We start from the raw sequence: 22,517 nt of genomic DNA on the forward strand, positions 1-22,517 counted from the left end.
TGTTTTGTTTTAAAGCCAGAAACAGGTAAGATTCAGATCGTAGAGCACCAGTCTTAAATGAAAGTCAAGTGAGAGCATAAGGCTCTGTGTTCAAGCCAAAGTACCAGGACATACATACAGAAGTATTCTTATTTATTTAACTATCACTAGTGTTAATACATTGTCCCATTGTAATAATTTATTTGATTAACCTTTTAAAAAGAGTAAGTGGTCCTAAAACTTCAGGGACCTGAGTAGATCAGGAAACAACCCTACAAAAGATGTTTCTTATTACTATCCCATCAATAGATTCCATGAGATTACCTAGGAGTGCATTTAATGGATAGTCAGCAATAAGACAAAGTTTGATCACATATATATATATATGTCTTTTTTCTCAAGCAATTGAATAAATATATTGGTTTACACTTTCAAGCTATATCTATTTATGTTATAAAACATGCTCTTGTAGGAATGGAGTAGTTTTAAATCTTCTTGTTGCTATAATATTTGGGTTGTATCCTATCCTGAGAATATGAGACATATTGTCACTTACTTTTTCATGTGTTAGAAATGACTTGTAGATTCTAGAAGGTAAGTTGGAGTGAGTGGGATTGTAACTCACAATGGTGTCACTTCAATATTTTTGTTTTACTTTTCTATGTATGCTTTTCCTATTCTTTCAGCCTCCAGAGTCCTTATTATTTCAGTGTCCACATCTGTATGTGATTCCTCTTAGCCAAGATGCTAGAGGCAAACACCCCCGGAGAACATCCTGGAAAGTTGGCATGCTTCCTCATAACCTGTAGCAGCCACAAAACCTCACATGAAGCTGCCATATCTTCAGTGCCCATACAGAGATGTAGGAGTGATTAGAGGATAAACCACCAACATCACCCGCCATGGCTCTTGAGCTCACTGTAATTTAGTTCAATGTCTTCTTGTGTCTTATACAGAAATTAATAATAATTAATAATAATAGTGTAAGTACATTCTGTTCTGGAGAATCATAGAAATGGAAAAATGGAGCTGATTATGATATGATTGTTTAAATAATGAAGTTTTGATAAATAACACTCATTTACTGTTAAAAATGAAATGATATATATATTTAGGTTGTTAACTAATTCATTAAAAAAGGAGTAATTTTTACTTTTATGTTAAACATCCAACTAATAATCAAATAACTTTCAATAATGATAATAAGTGCTGGGAATAGAGCTCATTCTTGCACATGCTAGCATTTGCAAACCCCTGGGTTTGCTCTAGCATAACAATCATAAATACTAATTGTAAACCCTAGTAAAATAAGTAAAATCTAACCTCATATTAATAAGTAGATTTGTGAGTTATTAGGACAGAAAGGTAATTGTAAGACTTCAAGGAAATAAAAGTTAAAAAATTAACCAACATTTTATAACAATTAAAATTTATTCTTCTTGTAACATGTTTATCAAATGAAAATACATCTCTATAATAATATGTATAGTTGATTGTGAACATCAAGGGCTTCTGATTACTTAAACAACACATTATATCTCTTTTCTTTGGGGGGGGGGTCCGGTTGTGGGGCCTGAACTCTGGGCCTGGGCGCTGTCTCTCAGCTCTTCAGCTCAAGGCTAGCGCTCTACAACTTGAGCCACAGCGCCACTTGCAGCTTTTTTTCTTTTTGCTTATGTGGTGCTGAGGAATTGAACCCAGGGCCTCAGGCATGCAAGGCAAGCGCTCTACCACTGAGTCACCTTCCCAGCCCAACACATTATATCTCTTAAAGTACCAGAAAATTATATCTGCTCATCTCAGCATGTCATAGACTGATAAAACTCTGTTCAATAATACAATTTATGGTTCCAACAGGTTTGGTTTCCCATTCCCCCATTCATTTTGTTTCTGTTTTCCACTGTTTCCAAAGAGTTTGTAGCAATGTGACAAAAACATTTTAAACAAGGCTGTGAAGATTCTTGGTATTGTTTACTATCATGTTTATATATGTGTTCAGTGACCTACTTTTATTACTATCACCTGACTATGTACTTTTGTATTTTGTTAATATTATCTGACTTTAGTATTATCTGACTTTTATTATTACCTGATTAGAATTTTGTTCATATTATCTGACTGTAATCATATTATTTTTCTTGGTTTGGTCTATTCTAACCATTACACAAAAAAATAAAAAATGCGACTGGGAAGGTGGCTCAGTGGTAGAGTGCTTGCCTTGCATGCCTGAAGCCCTGGGTTCGATTCCTCAGTACCACATAAGCAAACAGAAAAAAGCCACATAAGCTGTGGCTCAAGTGGTAGAGCACTAGCCTTGAGCTGAAGAGCCTGAGGGACAGTGCCCACTCCCAGAGGTCAAGCCCCATGACCGTACCCCCCCAAAAATAAATTAATTAATTAATTAAAAAATAAAAAAATGCTCATGCTTTTGTGTAAATCAATCTTTTTCTCTAAGTAATGCTTAATTGTGATGGTTAGTCTCTATCTAAATTGAGTATAATATTTGTTCAATTACTTTTGGATTTAAATGATATAGAAATGATAGAAATATATTTACCAATTAATTGTTCTCATTATTGGAGATCTTTGGGGATAATTTTATCTTATTGGCTAATTGGTTGTCAAATGTATTATTTACATTTTTTACATTAGGACTTTAATAAATAAAATTAGTACCACAGGTTAAAATGCTTATGTCTTACCAGCCACACCACTTGACCTCATTTTATCACTTTTCTCATCATTGTCACAGGGGTAATAGTTACATCCCTACCATGGTGGCAGCATATGTGATGTAAAATCATCATAAACCCTCAGTACTAACAATATTTTCTATTAAGATTGTTTTTGCTGTTCTAATTTGAATGTAGGACTATCTAGCATATTGATACTATATTACTGAAGCAATTTATAAGGATAGTTGTCTTTCAAGGTACCTTATCAATAACATTCTGAATAACCTTTGCCCGAGAAAATACAGTATTGAAGCCATATGCAAACGGAGATCCAGGACAGTATCAGTTACTTCCACCTTTTGAGACATTGTTCGCAATGAGAAATGCGAACAATGAGGACTCCAAGCCAATATCTGTGTGCAAAGCAGTGTGAAAGAGAAAGTCTATTTTTATGCAATGTTATGGTCATGTAAGTATGTTTCATAGCTACAGGCCAACATAAAGACATTTGGGCAAATATAAGATCTACTTTGAAAGTGAGGCCCAAGTCAAACCACCAACATTGCATTCTGTGACCAATTGTTCCTTACCAGCAAAGTAACCTTGATTGTGGGCCATTGCAATTCATTTAACAAGTGTGACTTTCTCTAAAGTTATATTAAACTAAGAAGGAAGAGAGACTTATATGAGGTCTAGGAAAGATCTTGTATTGTGTATTAATTATTTAAATTAGCAATCTTAGGTAGAAATTACACAATTATGACCATAGTGACAACTGTGCCGTTTCCTTGGCATTACTGGTTTCCATCATCTACTTGACACTTTATATAACATATATACTGTTAGTAAATTATATATATGTATGTATACACACATATGTATGTATATGTATGTATATATGTGCCCTAGGTCTTGAACTCAGGGCCTAGGCATTGTCTCTTAGATTTTTTTTTCTCAAGACAAGTGTTCTAACACTTGAGCCAGAACTACATTTCTGGGTTTTAGGAGGTTATTGATGGTAAAAGTCTCATGAATTGTGCTCAGTCTGGCTTTGAACCATGATCCTTGATCCTCAGGTCTCAGCTTTCTTAGCAGCTATGATTATAGACATGCACCACCAGTTCCAAGGTAGCTAATTATTTCTAACTATATTGATAATTATTTCTAACCACATTGACACTTTTGGTTAGTCATAGTTAATCATAGACCATGAATATATACAAAACAAGAAGCAACTCATTTTTTGTGAGGAAGACAGAAATCTGGCTTTTATGACTGACTCTCCTTGAATACTGGGGAAAGTTCAGATGAAAGTTGTATATTTGTGTGGGGGGGCTGGTATTAACTATTTTTGAGGGTGGAATTTCTATAGAATGGAATAATAGTATCTATAAAAATCAAGGAGATGTGGGGCAATTTAGAGAAAATAAAAATTGAGTTTCAAATTATAGAGAAAAATAAAATACAAAGTTTATATAAAACTTGTATTGCAGAAGTCATTAAAGAAATTCAGTTATACTGTCTTCTTAGTAAATAGGTAGCGACTGGTGAACAGAGAAGGGTAGTAACACAAAAATGCAGAACACAGGGAAGGGAAGCTGGAAGACCACATATAAATTCTGTTGTTGTTGTTAAGTGAGTTTCTGAGGCCTATAGAAAGAAAGTACCTAGCTCAGAGCCCCATTAAACTGCCTCTTCTATTAGCTACTTTATTATGTGTCCCTTGACTTTAGATATTGTATTTGGTATTCTGTTTAGAAATGCTTAAGTAACTCAGCTATAAATGGGTGTGGGAGAGGCTTATTTCTTGAGTGTTCTTCCAATAGAAACATAAATTTCAACTTTCCGGCTCCCTGTGAGACTGTCTGCCAAGCTACAAGACAGTTTCCCCGAGATCCCTCTGCATTTGCTTCCTGCATCTGAAGCACATTATAATATAATGAAGCTGATTTCAGACTTGTAGTGCCAAAACATTTCAGAAAATAAGATCAAAGACGATTTCCCACCTCTTCACAAAACTTCATCAGCACAGTTTTATTCCTTTGTCTTTATTGTAAATAGTTTTAAAAGCAAATGGCATTAACTAAACATTGTGCAAAGACTGGCATACGTCTAGAGACATGAATACAAGCCTTCCACATGAATACAAGCGGGGTTTCTACAGTGGCTACTTGTCCTGTATTAAATGAGATATGGCATATCATTTTAATCTCACTCTTGGTTTTATAGTCCTTTTGTTTGAGTCTTTTTTCAAATGCCAGTGTACCCAAGTTGGCCTTCTGATGGATCTTTATGAAACAAATGAGTAAGTTGAAAAAATATTATAAAGAGGTTTGATAGAACTCAGGTACAGAAATTAAACCATCTTAAACAGTTTTCTCCTAGTTATTTGCAAATTTCCTCGATGTACTAGAATACAGGCAATTAAAATACTTAGAAAAAAAAGTAAAACTCTGAAATTATTTGACCCATGCTAGTTACACAGAAATTAATGACATGGGTTTACACATCCTATAATTTTAAAATACTAACACATTCTCTTCACGAAATTAAATAAAAATTAAATCATGACATCTTTAGAGTACCTGGCACCAGGAAGAAATCTCCATACCAAATACATTCTTTTGACTCTCTGAAATCTCAGACCGTCCTATCACCTCTATAATTAGATATTCGACAATTTGCTTGTGAAGCTCATGGGAAATAATTACCCCGATTCTAGCTCTCCCTCCCCCTTCAAAAAGAAAAGAAAAGAAAAGAAAAAAGCAGGGGGGAAGAACAGAAAGGGTCAATGTAGCCAGAGCCATATGGGTGTTTAAGAAACTAGCCACGACCTGCCAAGCCTGCGAATGCTCAGCTATGTGAAGCCAAGGTTAGGGATGCCACAAACCCAGGAGGGGCAGCCGGAGAGGAGATCAACCCGAAACCCTCAGGGACCTGCTTCCATAGGAGCTGAGGGCTGAGCTGAGGTTGATTTTTCCATCTGCCTGTGGGCATCCGTGGTCCTCGCTGGCATCACCAGGAGGCTCCTTGGCCCTAATTATCCAGAGAGGAGGAAGACGCATCTTTCCCAGAGACCGCTAGGCAACACTCACCAAGGCAGCCTGCTGATTACTTCCCTGCGTGTGTGTGTGTGTGTGTGTGTGTGTGTGTGTGGTGTGTACTGTGTGCAACTCACACCGGTAGAAGCTCGCTGGCGAGGCTGCGCGCATCCAGGGCGGGGAGGGAGAAGAGCAGAAGAGAGGGGAGGCAGGAGGGGAGGAGGGGAGGAGGAAAGGGAGTGGGAGGCGCAGAGTGCGCAGGCAGCAGAGCCGCCGGAGCTCCAGACACAGCGGGAGCAGCGCCGTGGCGGTGGCGTGGCAGCACCCGGCTCGCCCGCGCCTTCGCCCGCTCCGCCTCGGCGGGGGCCGGCGCGCACTCACCGCCTCCTCGCTGAGCCCGCCCGGGCCCGCAGCAGCTCCGGGCGCCGCCAGTCCCGCCCCTCGCCCGCGCGCAGCCCCGCAGCTCTTTTCCCTCATCCAGCCCTCTTTGAACTCTGCCTCTTTGCCTTGGGCTCGCCGATCCTGTTCCCCACCCTCCCCGCCACCCCACCCCGCATGTTCTCAACCCCACTTCCTTTAGCCTGCCTTTATTTTATGTTCTCGCTCTTGTTGCCCTGGGGAGAGAGATTTCGTCTTGATTTTAAGATGACTTGTCTGCCTTACCCTCCTGCATCTCAGCTCTGAAGACGCGCAGAGAACCTTCACCTTCCCGGCCCAGTGGCATTTAAAGCATCATCATTCCAAAAAAGAGTGGGGGGAAAAGTCTAAAGAGGCAAAAGAACACGTCGTGGGACCCCTGCCCACCCCACCCCCCCACGCCACCTTGGACTCCCTGGATCGAACCCAATCCGGCACTGAACGAGCCACCAGAACTAGTCATTCATTTCTTCCTGCCGAGCCCGGGGCCCGAAAGGAGCCAAAGCAAACTTCAGCCGTCTCAACGGATCTGTGGTTCCCGCATTTGCAGGACTCTTGTGCAAGGAAGCACAGGACCGGGAAGACCACCCCCCCCCCTCCCCACCTCCGGAGTCTCTTTTGCCTCCTCCTCCAGGCGGGAGCCGTGGACTGAACCGCTCGCTCCGGACAGTAGCAGGGGAGGAGGGTAGTAGAAAATGAGGGGCTCCGAGCCCCGGGGTGCGGGACGCCTGCGGACCCCAGGTAGCAGCGCGTACACTGCCCGCGCCCAGGTGTCCCTGGCCGGCTGCTACTCCGCACCTCGCCGGGCCCCCCTGTGGACTTGCCTTCTTCTGTGCACCGCGCTCCGGACCCTTTTGGCCAGCCCCAGCAACGAAGGTAAGGGGTGGGGGGTGGGTGGGGTGGGGGGCATTGGGGGAGGGACCGCGGCGACCTAAGGTGCAGGGGTGAGGCGGGGGCTTGAGCTTGCGGGTCTCCGCGCTCCACACTCACTCGAGCCCACTCCTCATCTCCCACGGAGATCCGTGGTCCTCCGCGGTGGCTGGCCTGTTCCCTTCTCCCTGGCTCCTGCTCTCCGCCCGTTTGGGGGCTGCATTGTTTGACACGAGCTGCAGAGTGCTGGGCGAGGAACCCGCGCGCGCGCGTGGACGGCGGCTGGTTGGGGGGCTGGGAAGTAAGCCCCGAGGAGCAAAGAGGGGGTCTTGAACCCCTTGCTGGGAGGTTGGGTGCGGCCCCCCGGGCACGGGCGCGCTGGGGAAGTGTGGCATTTCGGGCTCAGTAGGGAGAGCATAGATGACGATCTTTGGGTGCTGATGAAGGTTTATGGAAACCGTTATTTAATGTTGGTCATGGGAACCGCTATGTGTGTGTGTGGGGGGGGTGGCTGATGCTTTTTACGGGGGGGGGGGTGAGGGCAGTGAAAGTGAGGGCTAAGTGCGTATTTCGGGAGATGTTATTTAGGAAAGCTGCTGTTGCTGATCTCGGTGGGCAGCGAGGGCTTTTATTTCTTAGGGGAACAGGGTAGCAAATAATAATGTTGATAATAATAATAATAAATAGAAGACTCCCTCACGGACGGGTTCCATTCTCTTTGGGGAAGTCACTGTCGCACTGGAGCGAAGCTAGAAGAAGGCGGGAAGGTGGGTTGCCGCTGGTGGCAACTGCAAGGAGTTGTGGCTGGACCCCAGGCACGGCTCATCTCCTGACCCAGCAGACACCGGGTCCTGGGGTGCCCAGCCCTCTCCCCAATTAATTTCTGTGCTCCAACTCAGAAGTCTGCTGGCCTCCCTCTAGGAGAGGAAGGCTGGGCACCGCCAGGAAAGGACACCTGCTCTCAGAGAAGCAGTGCTCAGCCCCTCGGATGCCCCTTTCTCCATCCATCTCCAGCCGCGGCTCCACCTCCCTCTCTGTCATCACTGGACAGCGCTCGGGTGTCAGCTCACAGGCTGATCTCTCGTGGGGGTTTGGGGTGGGGTAGCGCAGCTTCGCAGGTCCGGATCGGGGTTACCCAGAGCGCACTTCTCCTCTAGGGAAACAGTAAAAAGCCACCTCCCTGGTTAGAGCACTTGAGGGTTTGCTTTGGGGTGAAGAACCTTAAAGAAATCCCTTCCAGTCCCTGGTGGGGGGCGGGGGAGTGGGGGGGGGGAGGCGGCGCTGGCACTGGACCTGGGAGACGAGGTCGCCACCAAGGCGGCATGATGGTGTGTGTCCCTGTGATTCTCAAGGGCTCAGCCTCTGCAGTAGGTGAGGGCACTGAACTCCCATCCAAGTGTTCCCAGCTCCGAGAGAGCCCAGCGAAAGCTAGGCAGATCCTGCCCCACCCCCACCCCACCCACGGAACTTTCTCTCTTTCAACCTCTTTGGTTTTAAAAAGAAATCTGATCAAAGGATTGCGTATGTGTGTGGAGACGTAATCTCCCATGCTCAAACCCAGCGGTCTGTGTTTTGCCTTCCGGATAAAGTTGAAAAGTGTTTTCTGAGGTCCTAAAACGTTTTATGATCATCCCATGTTCGATTCATTAGGTGAGAAACCTAAAGGTTCCCAGAAAGGTTAGGGGATTTTTGGAATGTTTGTATGTTAGCCAGCGGCATCCTGGTTTGACTTTAAGCTGTTTATAGCATCATTCGTCTTCCGTTTCTAATTTCCAGTCTTGGGGGGAAAAAATCCATGTGCTATGGGAGAGGAAAACCGAGGTAGACAAGGGAGTCCTCTCCATGAGAAGGGGAAGGAGAGTTCTCAGGGAGGGTGGCATCAAGGGGGAAACCAGGGCCAAGTCCATGCAGGTAGGAAAATCAAGCAGCAGGAAAGGAAGGAAGCAGGAAGCAAGCCAGGGAGGTAACACCACCAGCCTTCTAATGTTTAAGCAGAGCATGAATCGAGAAACAGGGAGCCAGGCTGATGTGAAATTTGGAGCTCACAGCTTACCCAGTTTACTGAATACACACCAAAACTTGGTCACAGTGACCTGAGGATTGGAGAGGCCTCCCCCAAAATTCAGCCACTTTACTGCCTCCCCCTCTGGAAGACCCCAAGAATAAAAGCATTCCTGTTATTGGGTTCACATGTTGTGGCATTTTCTCTTATATGTAATTAATTAGAAATATAGTCTTCACCTGATCTGTGCTTCCCCCCTCCGCCCCCCCCCTCTAATTCCTACCAATCCTGCCCAACAGTTTTTCAACCTCCAGTTGCTGTGATCCTGGAATTTAGTTTTGGTTCTGTGAAATCTACATTCCTCTTTTTGGTTTTCTCTGCTAAACACCAAAATTGATGTTCAGCATTATGTTATTTATTTAGCTGTTTAAGCTAATTTTTTTTTTCAATTGATTTTTGAAGAATCTTGAAAAGTATGGAGCAGAAAGAGTTGAATTGCATATTAAATCCATTAGGAACTTGCGTTCATGTAATTTTTCTCCCAACCTATAAAGCTACATAGTTATTTTCCAAAATGTTGTGTATATGTTATACATGCATGTAATATGGAATGCTCTGATAATGTAGAAGAATCAGGCTTCACGACAGGAAAATATAGATGTAAATTTTCTCTTTAAATTAATAGTATAGTGATTATTAAAAATAACTTTTAACATAAGTAGAATTGAACAGAAAACCATATATCTTTTAAAAAATAAAGATTTGTAGAATGACAATTTGTTGTAAAGAAAATCAGAAAATTTACTTTTTAGCTTTGATTCTAAGCAATTTACAAGACAAATAGTTGTTGTATTTTACAGGTATAAACATGGAGAGGAAACATTTAAAATACATGCAAAATTTTTGTTATCAAACAACACAGAGGAATATTCAGCAGGAGACATTTCTCTGATCAAGCAGGATAATAATAGCAAGCTGTATCAACAAGTGACAACTTTGACAAATTTAATAAGGAAAAGGGGCAAGCCAACTGTTATGAATTTTTGGAGGTGGCACTGAACTTATTCAGTAACTGCCACTTTTTGCTGTCTGGAGATATATTTGTAAACAAGCATTATTTGACAAGTGCTTTTCTCAGCAGGGATTCTTGGCCAATTACTGCCTAACAGCTCTGTATTGAAAATGATTCACCAGCAGTGAATCAAGCTTAATTCATTGAAGCAACAGTCAGTAAAGTCCCAGTAAAATGTTTCTGACAGTTCAGAAGTTTGTATTTGAAAAGTCCAGTTCCTTGTCACTGCATGTTTCAAGTGTTGGAGAAGGCAAAAGGGAAAGAAAAGGTTAAAAGGGTTTTTGTTTTTTTTAGGTTTTGTTTTGTTTTGTTTTATAATAGGACCAGGCCCATAAAACATATTGGAGGACATAATAGATTTGTAAAACTAAATGGCTTTATTCTGTGGCCTTGTCCTCCGGATGTAATTCATTTCTTTTTAGATAAACAGGCAGGACTTCACAGAAAAGGACAGTAAAAGTGTTCCCTCAACAGGACATTACTGAACAAGAAAAGCCATTACTCCTATTTGAATCTTAGATGGTTGGAACCAGAAGGGACTATAAAAAGTCCAGCCATTTTGCTTAATAAGCCATGAAAAGAGGAAGAGGGTAGATTGGGTTGTGACATTTTAAGCTCTTTCTTGGGTGTCAGGGTAACAGATAAGAGGATTTTACTTCCTCAAATAAAATAGAAATGAGGGGCATTCCCCAAATTTATACTGCAGTGAAAATTTTTGCCTTCATTGGAAATTTCCTTGTAGCTTTTGACTCTACCACTTGAGCTTAACAGCCATGCACACACACACACACACACACACACACACACACACACACACACACTCTCAAATGGATAATTTACCTTTTATTAGGAAAATATTGTTACCTTTCTACTTTTAAGCTATAAAAATGGTGCAATTCTCAGTACTATATTAACTGTAGATATTTTCGTTTATGAATCAAATTTAAGTTTTTCAAAATGAAGAAACATTGTACATACTTAAGCAAATAACAAGTATAAAATGTACTGAAACTTCTTACACATTATCTTTTCCATTCAATGAAGCAGGTACATTTAAAATCAGTGACTAGCTGGAATTGAAATTACCATTTTTCACAATCTTAAAATAGATCCATAATGGTTTTCATAAGCTATCAAAATAAATTAAAATATAATGCTTACATATTTAATGTTATTAAACATTACAAACCACTACAATATTTTCCCTCTGCATTGTGATTATACAAGTAGTATGAGAGCTAAAAATGTAAATTGTTAGAGACTCAGAAGGCTACTTCCTGTACTGTCTAGTGACTTTACCTTATAAAAGGCAGTATGGGCCTAATAAAAGTATTTCTTAAAAGGACTTCTCCTGTCTGTTTTATACATATAAAACCCAACAGTTAGTTGATATTAAACAACTTATGTGTTGTATTCCAGACTGATATAATTAAATATAGTGTAAGTCTATTTCTGTATGTTTAAATTTTGAAGGGAAATTTTTAAGTTCTAAAATATTTATCAACACAGATTTCAAAGGTTCATATGTTTAGAAAAGCTTAATAATGCATACCTTCACAATAACCAAAATGTGTTTATTCAATAAAATACAATAAACACAGGAAATATAAACAGCTTCTTGAATGTAGGCATAATGATTTTTAAAACAACTCTATGCTGTAAGAGACAGTTTTTAAAGCACTGTATAGTGTATGGCTTTTAGAAGGGTACAATATTTGACATTATGAAAATTTTGTCTGAATTGTTGGTTTAATTGAAAATAGTTAGCTCAGAATATATGACATATATTTTAAGTAGGTTATTTTGAATTTACAATTCAAAAGATGATTATGTAAGAAGGTTTCACTTTATATTTATTTTCCCTTGTTCTGAATTTTCCAGAAAGTTGTTGGTCCAGGGGTAATGATGTATATTTTAGAGGTTTAAGCAAGGCATAAAGGAATACCCTGTAAGATTTTGTATGTCTCATTTTCAGTAACTCATACACCAATATAAATAGGGTACTGCTTTGATGAAGAATTCTTCACAAAACAGCAGAACCACTGATGCCATAAATGGTACTGCAAAATAGGCATACAAAAATCAAAATGTGAATGGTACCGATGTTTTTGAGTACTAGAGAATGCTCTTTGTATCACAACAATATTTTAATAGTTAAGCATTCTTAGTATTTGGACATTGGCATAATTGGAATTTACATCATTTACATCAAAGTTTTTACATGGAAGGTATTTATTCACTCTACTTATTTTTACATATAATGTGATTCTAATTTAATATTATAATGGGATATATGTAATTGAACTTTAAATGTAATTCTGGTGGCTAAATCTCATGATAATTAGAAACTTTTAAATTCTTATTTAATTTCTTCCACTATCCTCTAAAAAAATTCTTAATTGATCAATGCCTTAATGTAAAGAAATATAGAAAAAATGTTATAACATATATAAGAAATTGAACTGAGCCTGATGTAATGTCTAGTAATTTATCATATTACCTTTCTTTTTTCCCCAAAGTTCAAAATTTTTATCTTTTGTCCCTAATGAGAATGTTAGATGTTACATGTCAGGAAAAATTAATGTAATTTAACTTGGATTTTTAAATGGTGTAGCATTATCCCATTTATTAACTGTCACTTAATTATAGTTTGAATGCAGTTCAAACGATGATTTTCTTTTCTGTGATTTAAAGAAATCTTAAGGAGTAATGTCAAACACTTAAAACTTGCCTGAAAATCCTGTTCAGAATTGTGTGTGAATTTTTCCCTTAGAGTAACAGTTATATTCCATTTTTTTAAAAAGCCTAATTGTTTCTGTTCATAATTAAAGTTTTCTCCTTTTTTTTCGATAGGGTTCACAGCCTTGGTCTCTTACCACCTTATGAGTTATTTTACTAATACTGTTTAAATTATTTCTCAAACAATCAGACAGGATACAAAACTTTGTTGAAAGAAGGGAGAATCTAGGTCATGCTTTCTTTCCTATGTGTCTCCCAGTGATTCACAGTTCATGGTTTTAATTATGGTGCTTTTATTAAGCTGAGCATAATAATCTGGCTGAGATGTGAGTGAAAAGGGGTGCTCATGGATACGTTTTGGGACATGTGAAAGTTTTATGGCAAGGATAGAAGAAACGCAAGAAGGACATCAATATGTTACCACTACAGGTTCAATTTAAATGTTTCGTCTTCACTTTAATGCCATTTAAACATACTGCAGTTTATAGACCCCCTCCCCACCTCATCCATAACACACACTTTAACTATATATTTGTTTCTCTTTGACTCTGAAGATACGAACTACAATGTAATGGGAAAAGGAACTTCATGGATAATATTATTTCAACTATATATATATATATATTACCTTGTAATTAATTTATTGATAGTTATATTGTTTGATTCATGCTAAACACTTGTAGTTAGGCACTCTATGTTTTAAATAATTTGGATTAAAATAACTGTTATCATTTTAATTGCATTTTAATTTTTGGACTGCTGCCCAGGTCATCATCTTCCTCTATCAAGTTTGTTTTCAGTTGTAAATAAACTGGACCACAGCTTTAAGTCAGTAAATTACTTGAAAAAAATGAAATCAGAAAATCAAAGACTGAGGGTTGAAATATTTTGCATATGCTTTGTGAGAAAATGTTCCTGCTTGGAAACATGTTTCAGGCTAAGTTTTGGAAGACTTAGAGAAAATACAGTCTGTTCTTTTTCACTCAGAGATGGATACTGTCCCTTTTTTTTGTATATACTAATATCATATTCGAGCTTTCATCTGTCATATCTTTCCCTCATTTGTTTCCTTCCCCAAGAAGGAAACACAAATGAGGACAGTAACAGCCAATAATTGTTACATTCCAACATCCTAAAGGAAGTTATGATTTCCAATTGTGTGTTATGGGGACGATAAAAATTGCTTATTGATCATGTCCCTGAATATTAAAAAATAATAATAGTATCAAATTTAGTCATACATTTGAAAGTTAATTCAGGAATCAGAGTGTAAAAGTTTCTAATCTCTGTCAGCTTTACCTTTCTTCTAAGATAGTTCATTTATTTATTTTGCAGTGGCTGGACCTTCCTGTTCCAGGATGCTTGTTAATGTCTTTTCTATGGAAAGACAAACTCAGCAGGGAGATCCAGCTGGCACCAGTTCAGCCCAGCAGTCCCAGAAGGAGCTTGGTCTCTGAGCCAAGTTGAGTTTTCACTCATAGCCCTCCCTTCCTGTAATAATAGCAAGAAAGGTGAGGCAGACTGCCAATCCTATGGAATAAGACAATGGATGCTCTTCTTGTCCAAAGAGTTCACTCTAGGCACTGCAGTTCTCAAAAGAGGTAGAACCAGTCTCTTAAAGTACAAAATGCTTGAAAAGGATTTTGACCATGTATGGTTTCCAGCCAGCACATTTGATTTCATTTGTAGGAGTGGTCCCAACAGAAAGAAAAATACCAATTTAGTATTATGAACTTTGAGTCCCTGGTTTTGATTTAAGCCTGTGAAACCAAGTAGGGAAAGAAATAAGTGGTATGAAATCACAGGAAAAATAAAGAAATCACACACAAAAAAATACAAGTGAAATTCCTGGCTCTGGATTTAAAAGTAAACACTTTGATTTTTACTTTCTTTTGGGCTCTTCTTCATCACATATTAACAAAATTCTTTTTAATTTCAGTTCATTTAGCAGTAATCTTGCTCATAATAACACTACACACTTCCCATAACTGTTGTAGAGAGAAAATGGAACGAATCAGTGCTCTAACTAGTAGTGTTCTACACAAAACTATATTGTCAAAAGGCATAGGAAACCTAAGAGCATAACTAATGAAATGTTCTTCATGGCTAATGTGTGTTAACTTCGTTTGCTGGTAAGGATCAGGATAAAAATCTAAGGGAAATACTCAAAGAAAATTATACGTACATATATATATATATACACATATATATGTATTTATGTGTATGTATAAACACACATATACACATGTATATACATACATATATGTATATATGTCACAATAATGGTGCAGTTGAAAATAAGATGTCAACACCATGAACACAGTTCTGCCAGATCTCAGAGTTGTAGTTTCAAATAATTAAAATGGAAATGGAAAGACACCTTCATAGAGTTGCAAGGAGAAAAATGTAATTACATTGCCTAGGACAATTCCTAATGCTACATGGGTACACTACAAATGCTAATTTCTGTCTCCCTGAGTGTATACAGGTCATCTAAGACATGATTTCATAGTCACAGGTCATCACCTTGCTTGAAAGGGATGAGTAAAGGGAATCAGGACTGGGAATATAATCTAACAAAAGGAATTTCAAAGATAAATTTTCCATAGAGTTATCCAAGATAAAATCCAGCCACATGATATGTCCCAATTTGCTGCTAGTTTTCCATGCTATTTAATGTTTAATGTGGAGACTGGAATAGAAAATAAAGGCATGACCATTAGTACAAAAGTTATGGATTTCAAATGTTACATTATACCTCATTTTTTTCCATAAAAAAGTGGTTAGAAAGAAAAATGCTTTCCTTTAGCCACAAAACATACCAAGAAATATTTTTACATATTTGGGATACTATGTCTTAACATAGTATCTTCTTGGTTTTACTTCAAAACATTTATAATATATTATATAAATTAGATATGCCTTTAATATATTATCATATTTTATATTTTATACTCTCTGGATAGAGAGGAAGTCCTTTAAATCTGAAACATGTTGCTGAAAGTAGCAAGTAACAAGTGGCTAGATTTTTTTTGTTGTTGTTGGTCGTGGGGCTTGAACTTTGGGTCTGGGCGCTGTCCCTCAGTTCTTCAGCTCAAGACTAGCACTCTACCACTTGAGCCACAAAGCCACTTCCTGTTTTCTGAGTGGTTTATTGGAGATAAGACTCTCATGGACTTTCCTGCCCTGGCTGAACCAGGAGCCTCAGATCTCATCCTCCTGAGTAGCTAAGATTACATGCGTGAGCCTCTGGCGCCTGGCTAGATATGGTTTTTAGGTTGAAATATGCAATATTTCTTGATAAGAAATGTACTCATTATCTTGGCCATGTAATTGTAACCTCTCTGTACAGTATTTTCACAATAAAACAATAAAATTAAATTAAAAAAATTTAAAAAATAGAAATATACACAGGATTTTATATTCTCAAAAAGTATTAGTATTTAGTATTAATACTTAAACTCAGGGCTGGGAGCTATACTTTAGCTATTTCCATTCAAATTTTACACTGTATCAACTGAGCTATAGATCCATTTCTGTGTGTGTATTTGTGATGATGGTTAATTGGAAGTAAGAATCTCAAGGATTTTTCTGTCTGGGCTGGCTCTGAGCCATGATTCCCCGAGCTCAGCCTCCTGAGTAACTACCATTATAGACCATGAACCATCAACACACCTGGGTCAAAAAGATTTTAAAATAATTATTTGAGGAATTTTGTTTTTTAACTAGTTGGTATAAGGAAATTAAGGAAATATTGTGCTTGGATCTGCTTATAAAATATATGTTCATTCATGCTCATGAATGCATATATTTTGTACAATAAGTATAGGTAACATTAATTCTTGATTTGCAGTGTGCCCAAAATTATTCAAAGTTATTTATATAGGTATTAATTTGTCTTCCTCTAAATAGGACTAGGAAATAACCTTTGAGACTATTATTCATATCATAATTATTCTATTTTACAAATGAGGAAATCAAAGTAGGATATAGTTAAATGAGTGGCCCAGGTTTACACATGGTAAAGACTGCATTCCAACACAGGCATTGTGACTGAGAAGCTGCTCTTACTCTTACTCAAGGGGAGATAGCTGTCATCCATTACCCTTAGTCACTCTGATCTTTGCTATCCAAATAATGGCATGGTCCAAAGATAAGCAAAGTACAGTGAAGAGCATACAGTGAAGGGCATTCATGTGAAGTTCTGGAGGCATGGTCTCTTGTAATTCTAATCTTTTCTCTGATGAATTAGTCATCCTCTGGGTGACTTGCTAATGCATGCTGACTTACCAATAGTGTCACTCCACTTTTTGTCCTTGGCCAAAACCCCACCCCCTCAAGGTGAGATCTAGTCCCCCAAATTTCTTCCTTTCCATTCAAAATCAAATGTTCTTTATCTTGGAAAATTTCCTCTTATTTTAGAATGACATATTTTAGTCCCTGAGAACTAACCAGACTAAGTTTTAGGTATACCTTGGATATGCAAAATCTCTGTAAGAGACTTCTTTCCAAACAGTTTTGTCAATTGTTAATCACCAGTTCCTGCTTTATGAAGAACAGAGAGGTATTTGAAAATATAATTTTGTCCTAACTTGTAACAAATTACATTTTAAGCAGCATTATTTCACACAACAATAGATGAGACTGAATGACTCTGTGCAAAATATATTCAGTTTATGTCTCTAGTGCAAGACAACTACTAGGAGTACTTTCCCTTTATATATATATATATATATATATATATATATATATATAGAGAGAGAGAGAGAGAGAGAGAGAGAGAGAGAGAGAGAGAGAGAGAGAGAGAGAACATTGCATTAATATTTTGCAATCACTTTTAAGTAATTTTTCATTATGAAAATTCACTACTTCATATGGACTTTCCAGCAAAACCTGTAGGACTAATAAGCAAAATTTGCCTTTTGTAAAGGTAATTTCATTTATAAATGAAGTAAATCACACTGGAGCATTTGATCTCATTACAAATTATGAAAAGTATAAAAAAATCAAAATCCTTTGACTACAGGATAAATGTCACATCTTTAGACTGTGTGAGATACAATCATAAAATATAAGGGTACAAGCTCTGAACTGTGGTTCAACCAACCAGACCAGTGTTAACCTTAGGCAAACCAGAAAACATCTCTATTTTCTTGTCTATAAAGTGAGGATGTGATTATAGTACAGTTTAGGGTTGAACAATTAAATGGGCCTAAATCATCAAAGTACTCTGTTAAAGTTCAGATATATAAGTAAGAGTTGAAAGTGTTAAATGTCACATGTGCATAGAAATAGTATTAGTTGGAACCATGACATTTAACAAGTCTAATTTTCTGCATTAGTCAGCGAGTGCTGTCTAATATTTATTATAAATAGAAATAGCAGAAGAAAAGCACTTGGCTTCAGTTCAGTAGCTCAAGCAGCCTTTATTTACTCCCTGGGCAAATCACTTCAATGGCCCTTCAGTGCCCTAGGATAAAATCTAAACTCCTTGAGAATGAGTACAAAGTTCTCAATGACTTGCTTCTAGTCCACCTCCCCTGCCAGTTTTCCATCTCTTCTTGAAGACAACTGTTCTGAGGTGAAGTGCTGCTTTCAATGCACTTTGCTTCTCTGAGCTCAGTCAGAAACAATTGCCTCCTTCTTCTGTGTAACTTGATCCTCCTCCTGGTTCTGCACAGATCAAGGTCTGCAAGTTTATGTAATCATATTTATTCCAGATAGGGCCCATTATAGCAAAATGGAATTGTGCTGTATTTCCATACATTTCTGATCTTTACCAAGTTTTAAAAAAATCTCTAAAAGGTAAAGGTTAATCAGAGAAATAGTTTTCTTCTGAACTGAGAATTTACTATTCACAGAGATAGTATGATTTGCCAAGCAAAGCAATGTGGATTCCAATGAAACTTCAAGTAGAATATGTTTTTCCATTTATCAATGCATCAGTATGAAGAAATGGTTGCCTATCATAAAACATTGAGAGCCAGATATCAAACATAATTTTACCATTATAGATCATTGGTATAGAATGTTATACTCAAATTTTTGCTTAGTAAATAATTACTACTAAGGAATTTAAGAGACTTTAAAGTCACTATTTTACCCATATCCTGTGTAACTTTCTTACTATATTGTTTATAGCTCTTTTCCTAAATCTATAACCATTATAATTTATGTTCTGGTATAATATCATAACTGTAAATTTATAATTACATATTATTATATATTTGTTAATATTAGTAATTATATATTGTATAATTATGTAAGTTTAATTATATAGTATTATTTAAAAGTGGTTTTGTAAAGCTTACTTTAGTTGAAAACAATACCAAATGAAAGAGTTACTAAAAGAATTTGAGGGGCTGGGAAGGTGGCTCAGTGGTAGAGCGCTAGCCTTGCATGCATGAGGCCCTGGATTTCTCAGCACCACATAAGCAAAAAGAAAAAAGCCAGAAGTGGCACTGTGGCTCAAGTGGTAGAGCGCTAGCCTTGAGCTGAAGAGCTGAGGGACAGTGCCTAGGCCCAGAGTTCAGGCCCCATGACCGGAACCCCCCCCCAAAAAAAAAGAATTTGAAGAAACATACCTTATTTTAGGTTTATTGAATTCATTGATGAAAAAGTCCTCCTAGTACTAGTAGCAAACCTGGGGAAAATAGTAACTAGCTTGTGATCAATAGGCCTTTATAAATTATAAAATATGCTATATTTTTTCATTTTCTTATAATAAATTCCAAAATTCATAAGATTTGAGCCATTGAATCAAATATAAAGTCATAAAATCAAAATTTCTACTTTAAACATTGTATAATTTTACATATAGAAAAAGCAACTAAAACAAAACATCTATTCCTTAATCGTTTCAAATTTTGGGAGAAAGATGGATATAGTCTTTGATTTGTTCTGGATTTCCTAGATTATAATCTCTCAAACATACCATAGGTTCATAACATGTTAAAGATTCTGAATATTGCAAAGAAGAAAATATTTGCCATATATTATGTGAAGAATAGCTTTAAAATGGATTTTTAAAAAAAAAATCTTTTTTGGGCGGGTGGTGCCAATTTGGGGCTTGAAATCAGGGCCTAGGTGCTATTCCTGATCTTTTGTTTTTTTTCTTGTGAAGGCTAGTCCCCTACCATTTGAGCAACAGCTCCACTTCCAGCTCTTTGTTGGTTAATTGGAGATAAGAGTCTCACAGACTTTCCTGTCTGGGCTGGCACAGAGCTGCAATCTTCAGATCTCAGCTTCCTGAGCAGGTAGGATTATAAGCAGAGTCACTGGTGCCTGGCAAGTAAACTTCTTAAGAGAGCTTTTAGTTTCTTGAAGATGTCTATAATTAGCTATCCCTCCAAGAAAAATAATTTTATTTTAAAATTTTAATTTAAAATAAGAATAAATACATAAAAATATCAGAGTATTAGATTCTACTGAACAATGAGACTTATTTTAATTGAGCCCTTCTTCAGCCAGCAGGGATTTAAAACATAATTTCTTTGGAGACATAACACATAACCTTCTTTAATTCTAACAACAACCCTCTGAAATTCATATTTTAATTCTAGTTTATGGATGGAAATTGAGCTTTGGAAAATTCCAGCTAGTTCAGTGATTTGCTCACAGAACACACTATGAGAAGAGTCAGGCATATGTGGTGTTTGAGCTCTTGGCTTTACTCACTGTGCTGGCGTGGCATATATCCAAATGTCTTTATTTGTATTTTATTTATTCCTATATTTCAAGGAAGGGCTTATGTTTTATATAAATCATGTGCTTCCTAAGAAAATAAAATAACAGGGATAATGTATGCAAAGAATATGAAAACATGTAGTAAGGTTTTCTCATAATCATTAATGCTAAAATGATTACATAGAAAATTTTAGGTATTAGCTTTCAGTATTACAGCTCTTCTTTTCTGGTAGAAAAATCTGACAATGCAATAGGGAACTAACTATTTTCTGGTGGGAATCTGAAAGAAATTAATGGCACATATTTTGTTTGGGATTTGGAGGACGCCAGGAACAATACTAAAATATTTCAAATAATGAAGAACCGATTTTTATCTCAGGTTATAGTATATAAAGGAAAGCCAAGGACATAATATCAGCTGTTTTATGTTTCCCCTTTTCTTTCTTTCTTCCTTCTTTCTTTCCTTTCTTTCTTTCTTTTTTTGTAACAGCGATTCTAATTGAAATGAAAACAAGAATTACAGTAGAAGCTAATACACAAAGCAGATAATAACGGTTTTCCCTGGGTGTGTTTTTATCTTTTACATTCCTTTACCTGCTTATATCTTTATAACTTCTGGGGTAATTAGGAGCTTTGTTTGAAGATCTCTGTATTAGGACATAAAAGAAATGTCTAGAACATTAGTATGATATTATAATACCATGAATAAACATGTAGCTAAAGTATTATTTTTGAAAGTATATCAAATATTAAGTATAAGACTTTATGCACTTTAGTTTGAACTAGTATTTCCTTATCCAAGTGCTCATCAGAGCCAAATTGTTAAACACACCAAATCTAATCTTGCCTAAATTTACTGAAACAAAATTTATTAAAGCATTTCCAATGAAATCTATACTTCTGTAATAGGGGAATCATTAGTTTTAGGAACATCTTTAATTATGACTTCTGTCTTTGTTTATGAACCTTTGCTTAAAACAGAAATACTCACAATAGAATGTATGGACTGGGTCTGATGCCAATCGAGGATGACAGCAATTTAAAGATCAAAAGTTAACCTTTAGAAATCCTTACTATAATTTGTTATTGCCACAGCAATCTAACTGTGGAATAGGTGGAATTATATCTTTTTGAACCAAGAAATAGTCAAATTTTAACATGGTACAATATTAATTGGGTAGAATATTCAGTGGCTGGATTAGTGGCAGAGAAATTTCTAAAATGCCACGTCTTGTAGGTTTTAACTAACGTCCTGTTATTGGAGGTTTTACAAGAAACACTGATACATTTACATATGAAATCTGTTCTACATCATGTTCATAGGAAAGGAGGACAAAGACAAAATACTTACGTGTATCAGATCATATAAAATAATATTTATCGAAATGAACTCCAGCAAATGAAAACAAGGTTTGTTTCCTTTGTTGCTGTTTCTCTTTTCTTTTCCTCTTGCTTGTTCATTTATCTGTCTTTGGGAGGGTAAGTAGGGGCATAAGGAGGGAAAAAAGGACAAAAATGCAGCAGTGGTACTCACTGGACACTATGTTGAAAATGAACTATACAACTTGTGGGTGGTAATGGGAGGGAAAACGTGGGAGAGAGTGAGGGAAGGGGTGACATTGTCCAAAAATAAATGTACTCTTTATCTGATTCATGCAACTATAATCCCTCTTTACATCACCTTGATAATAATAAAAAGTTTTAAAAATGAACTCCAGTTGATTACAATGTGAAGGATACAAATACCACATTTAACCAAACAAACCATCAACAACAACAACAACAGCAAATAAAACCACAACATTCCCAGGATTCTTTTTTAGTCTGTTTTTGCATTACAACAGCAAATACCTGAGATAATCAACTGACAGAGTATATGTGTGTGTGTCTGTGTGTTTTCTTTATTCATAATCTATGAATGATTAGATCTGTGGCACTCAGAGATGGGAGCAGCATGATGTTGGAAGAGACCTTTCACCTCATGAGTAGGAAGAAGAGAGAAAGAGGGAGTTTGTTAGTTTATCTGTGTTTGGGAG

General features: G+C 37.4%; 1 protein-coding gene across 12 annotated transcripts in view; it reads left to right on the forward strand.

Moving 5' to 3' along the window:
* The first annotated feature begins 6,088 nt into the window (after window positions 1–6,088).
* Epha5 (EPH receptor A5) overlaps window positions 6,089–22,517 on the forward strand; it is a 308,672-nt gene continuing 292,243 nt past the window's right edge. For 4 of the 12 annotated variants that reach the window (XM_070012885.1, XM_070012887.1, XM_070012888.1 and 1 more), the window contains exon 1: window positions 6,093–6,988. In XM_070012885.1, coding sequence (XP_069868986.1) covers window positions 6,808–6,988 — 181 coding nt within the window. In that variant the 5' untranslated portion in view covers window positions 6,093–6,807. Of the gene's footprint in view, window positions 6,989–22,517 lie in introns of all 12 variants that reach the window. The other 8 variants (XM_070012890.1, XM_070012891.1, XM_070012893.1 and 5 more) reach the window with 4 other exon arrangements.

This window comes from Dipodomys merriami, unplaced genomic scaffold (genome assembly GCF_024711535.1).
Source record: "Dipodomys merriami isolate MVZ:Mamm:240054 unplaced genomic scaffold, mDipMer1.0.p SCAF_9, whole genome shotgun sequence".
Taxonomy (NCBI): domain Eukaryota; kingdom Metazoa; phylum Chordata; class Mammalia; order Rodentia; family Heteromyidae; genus Dipodomys; species Dipodomys merriami.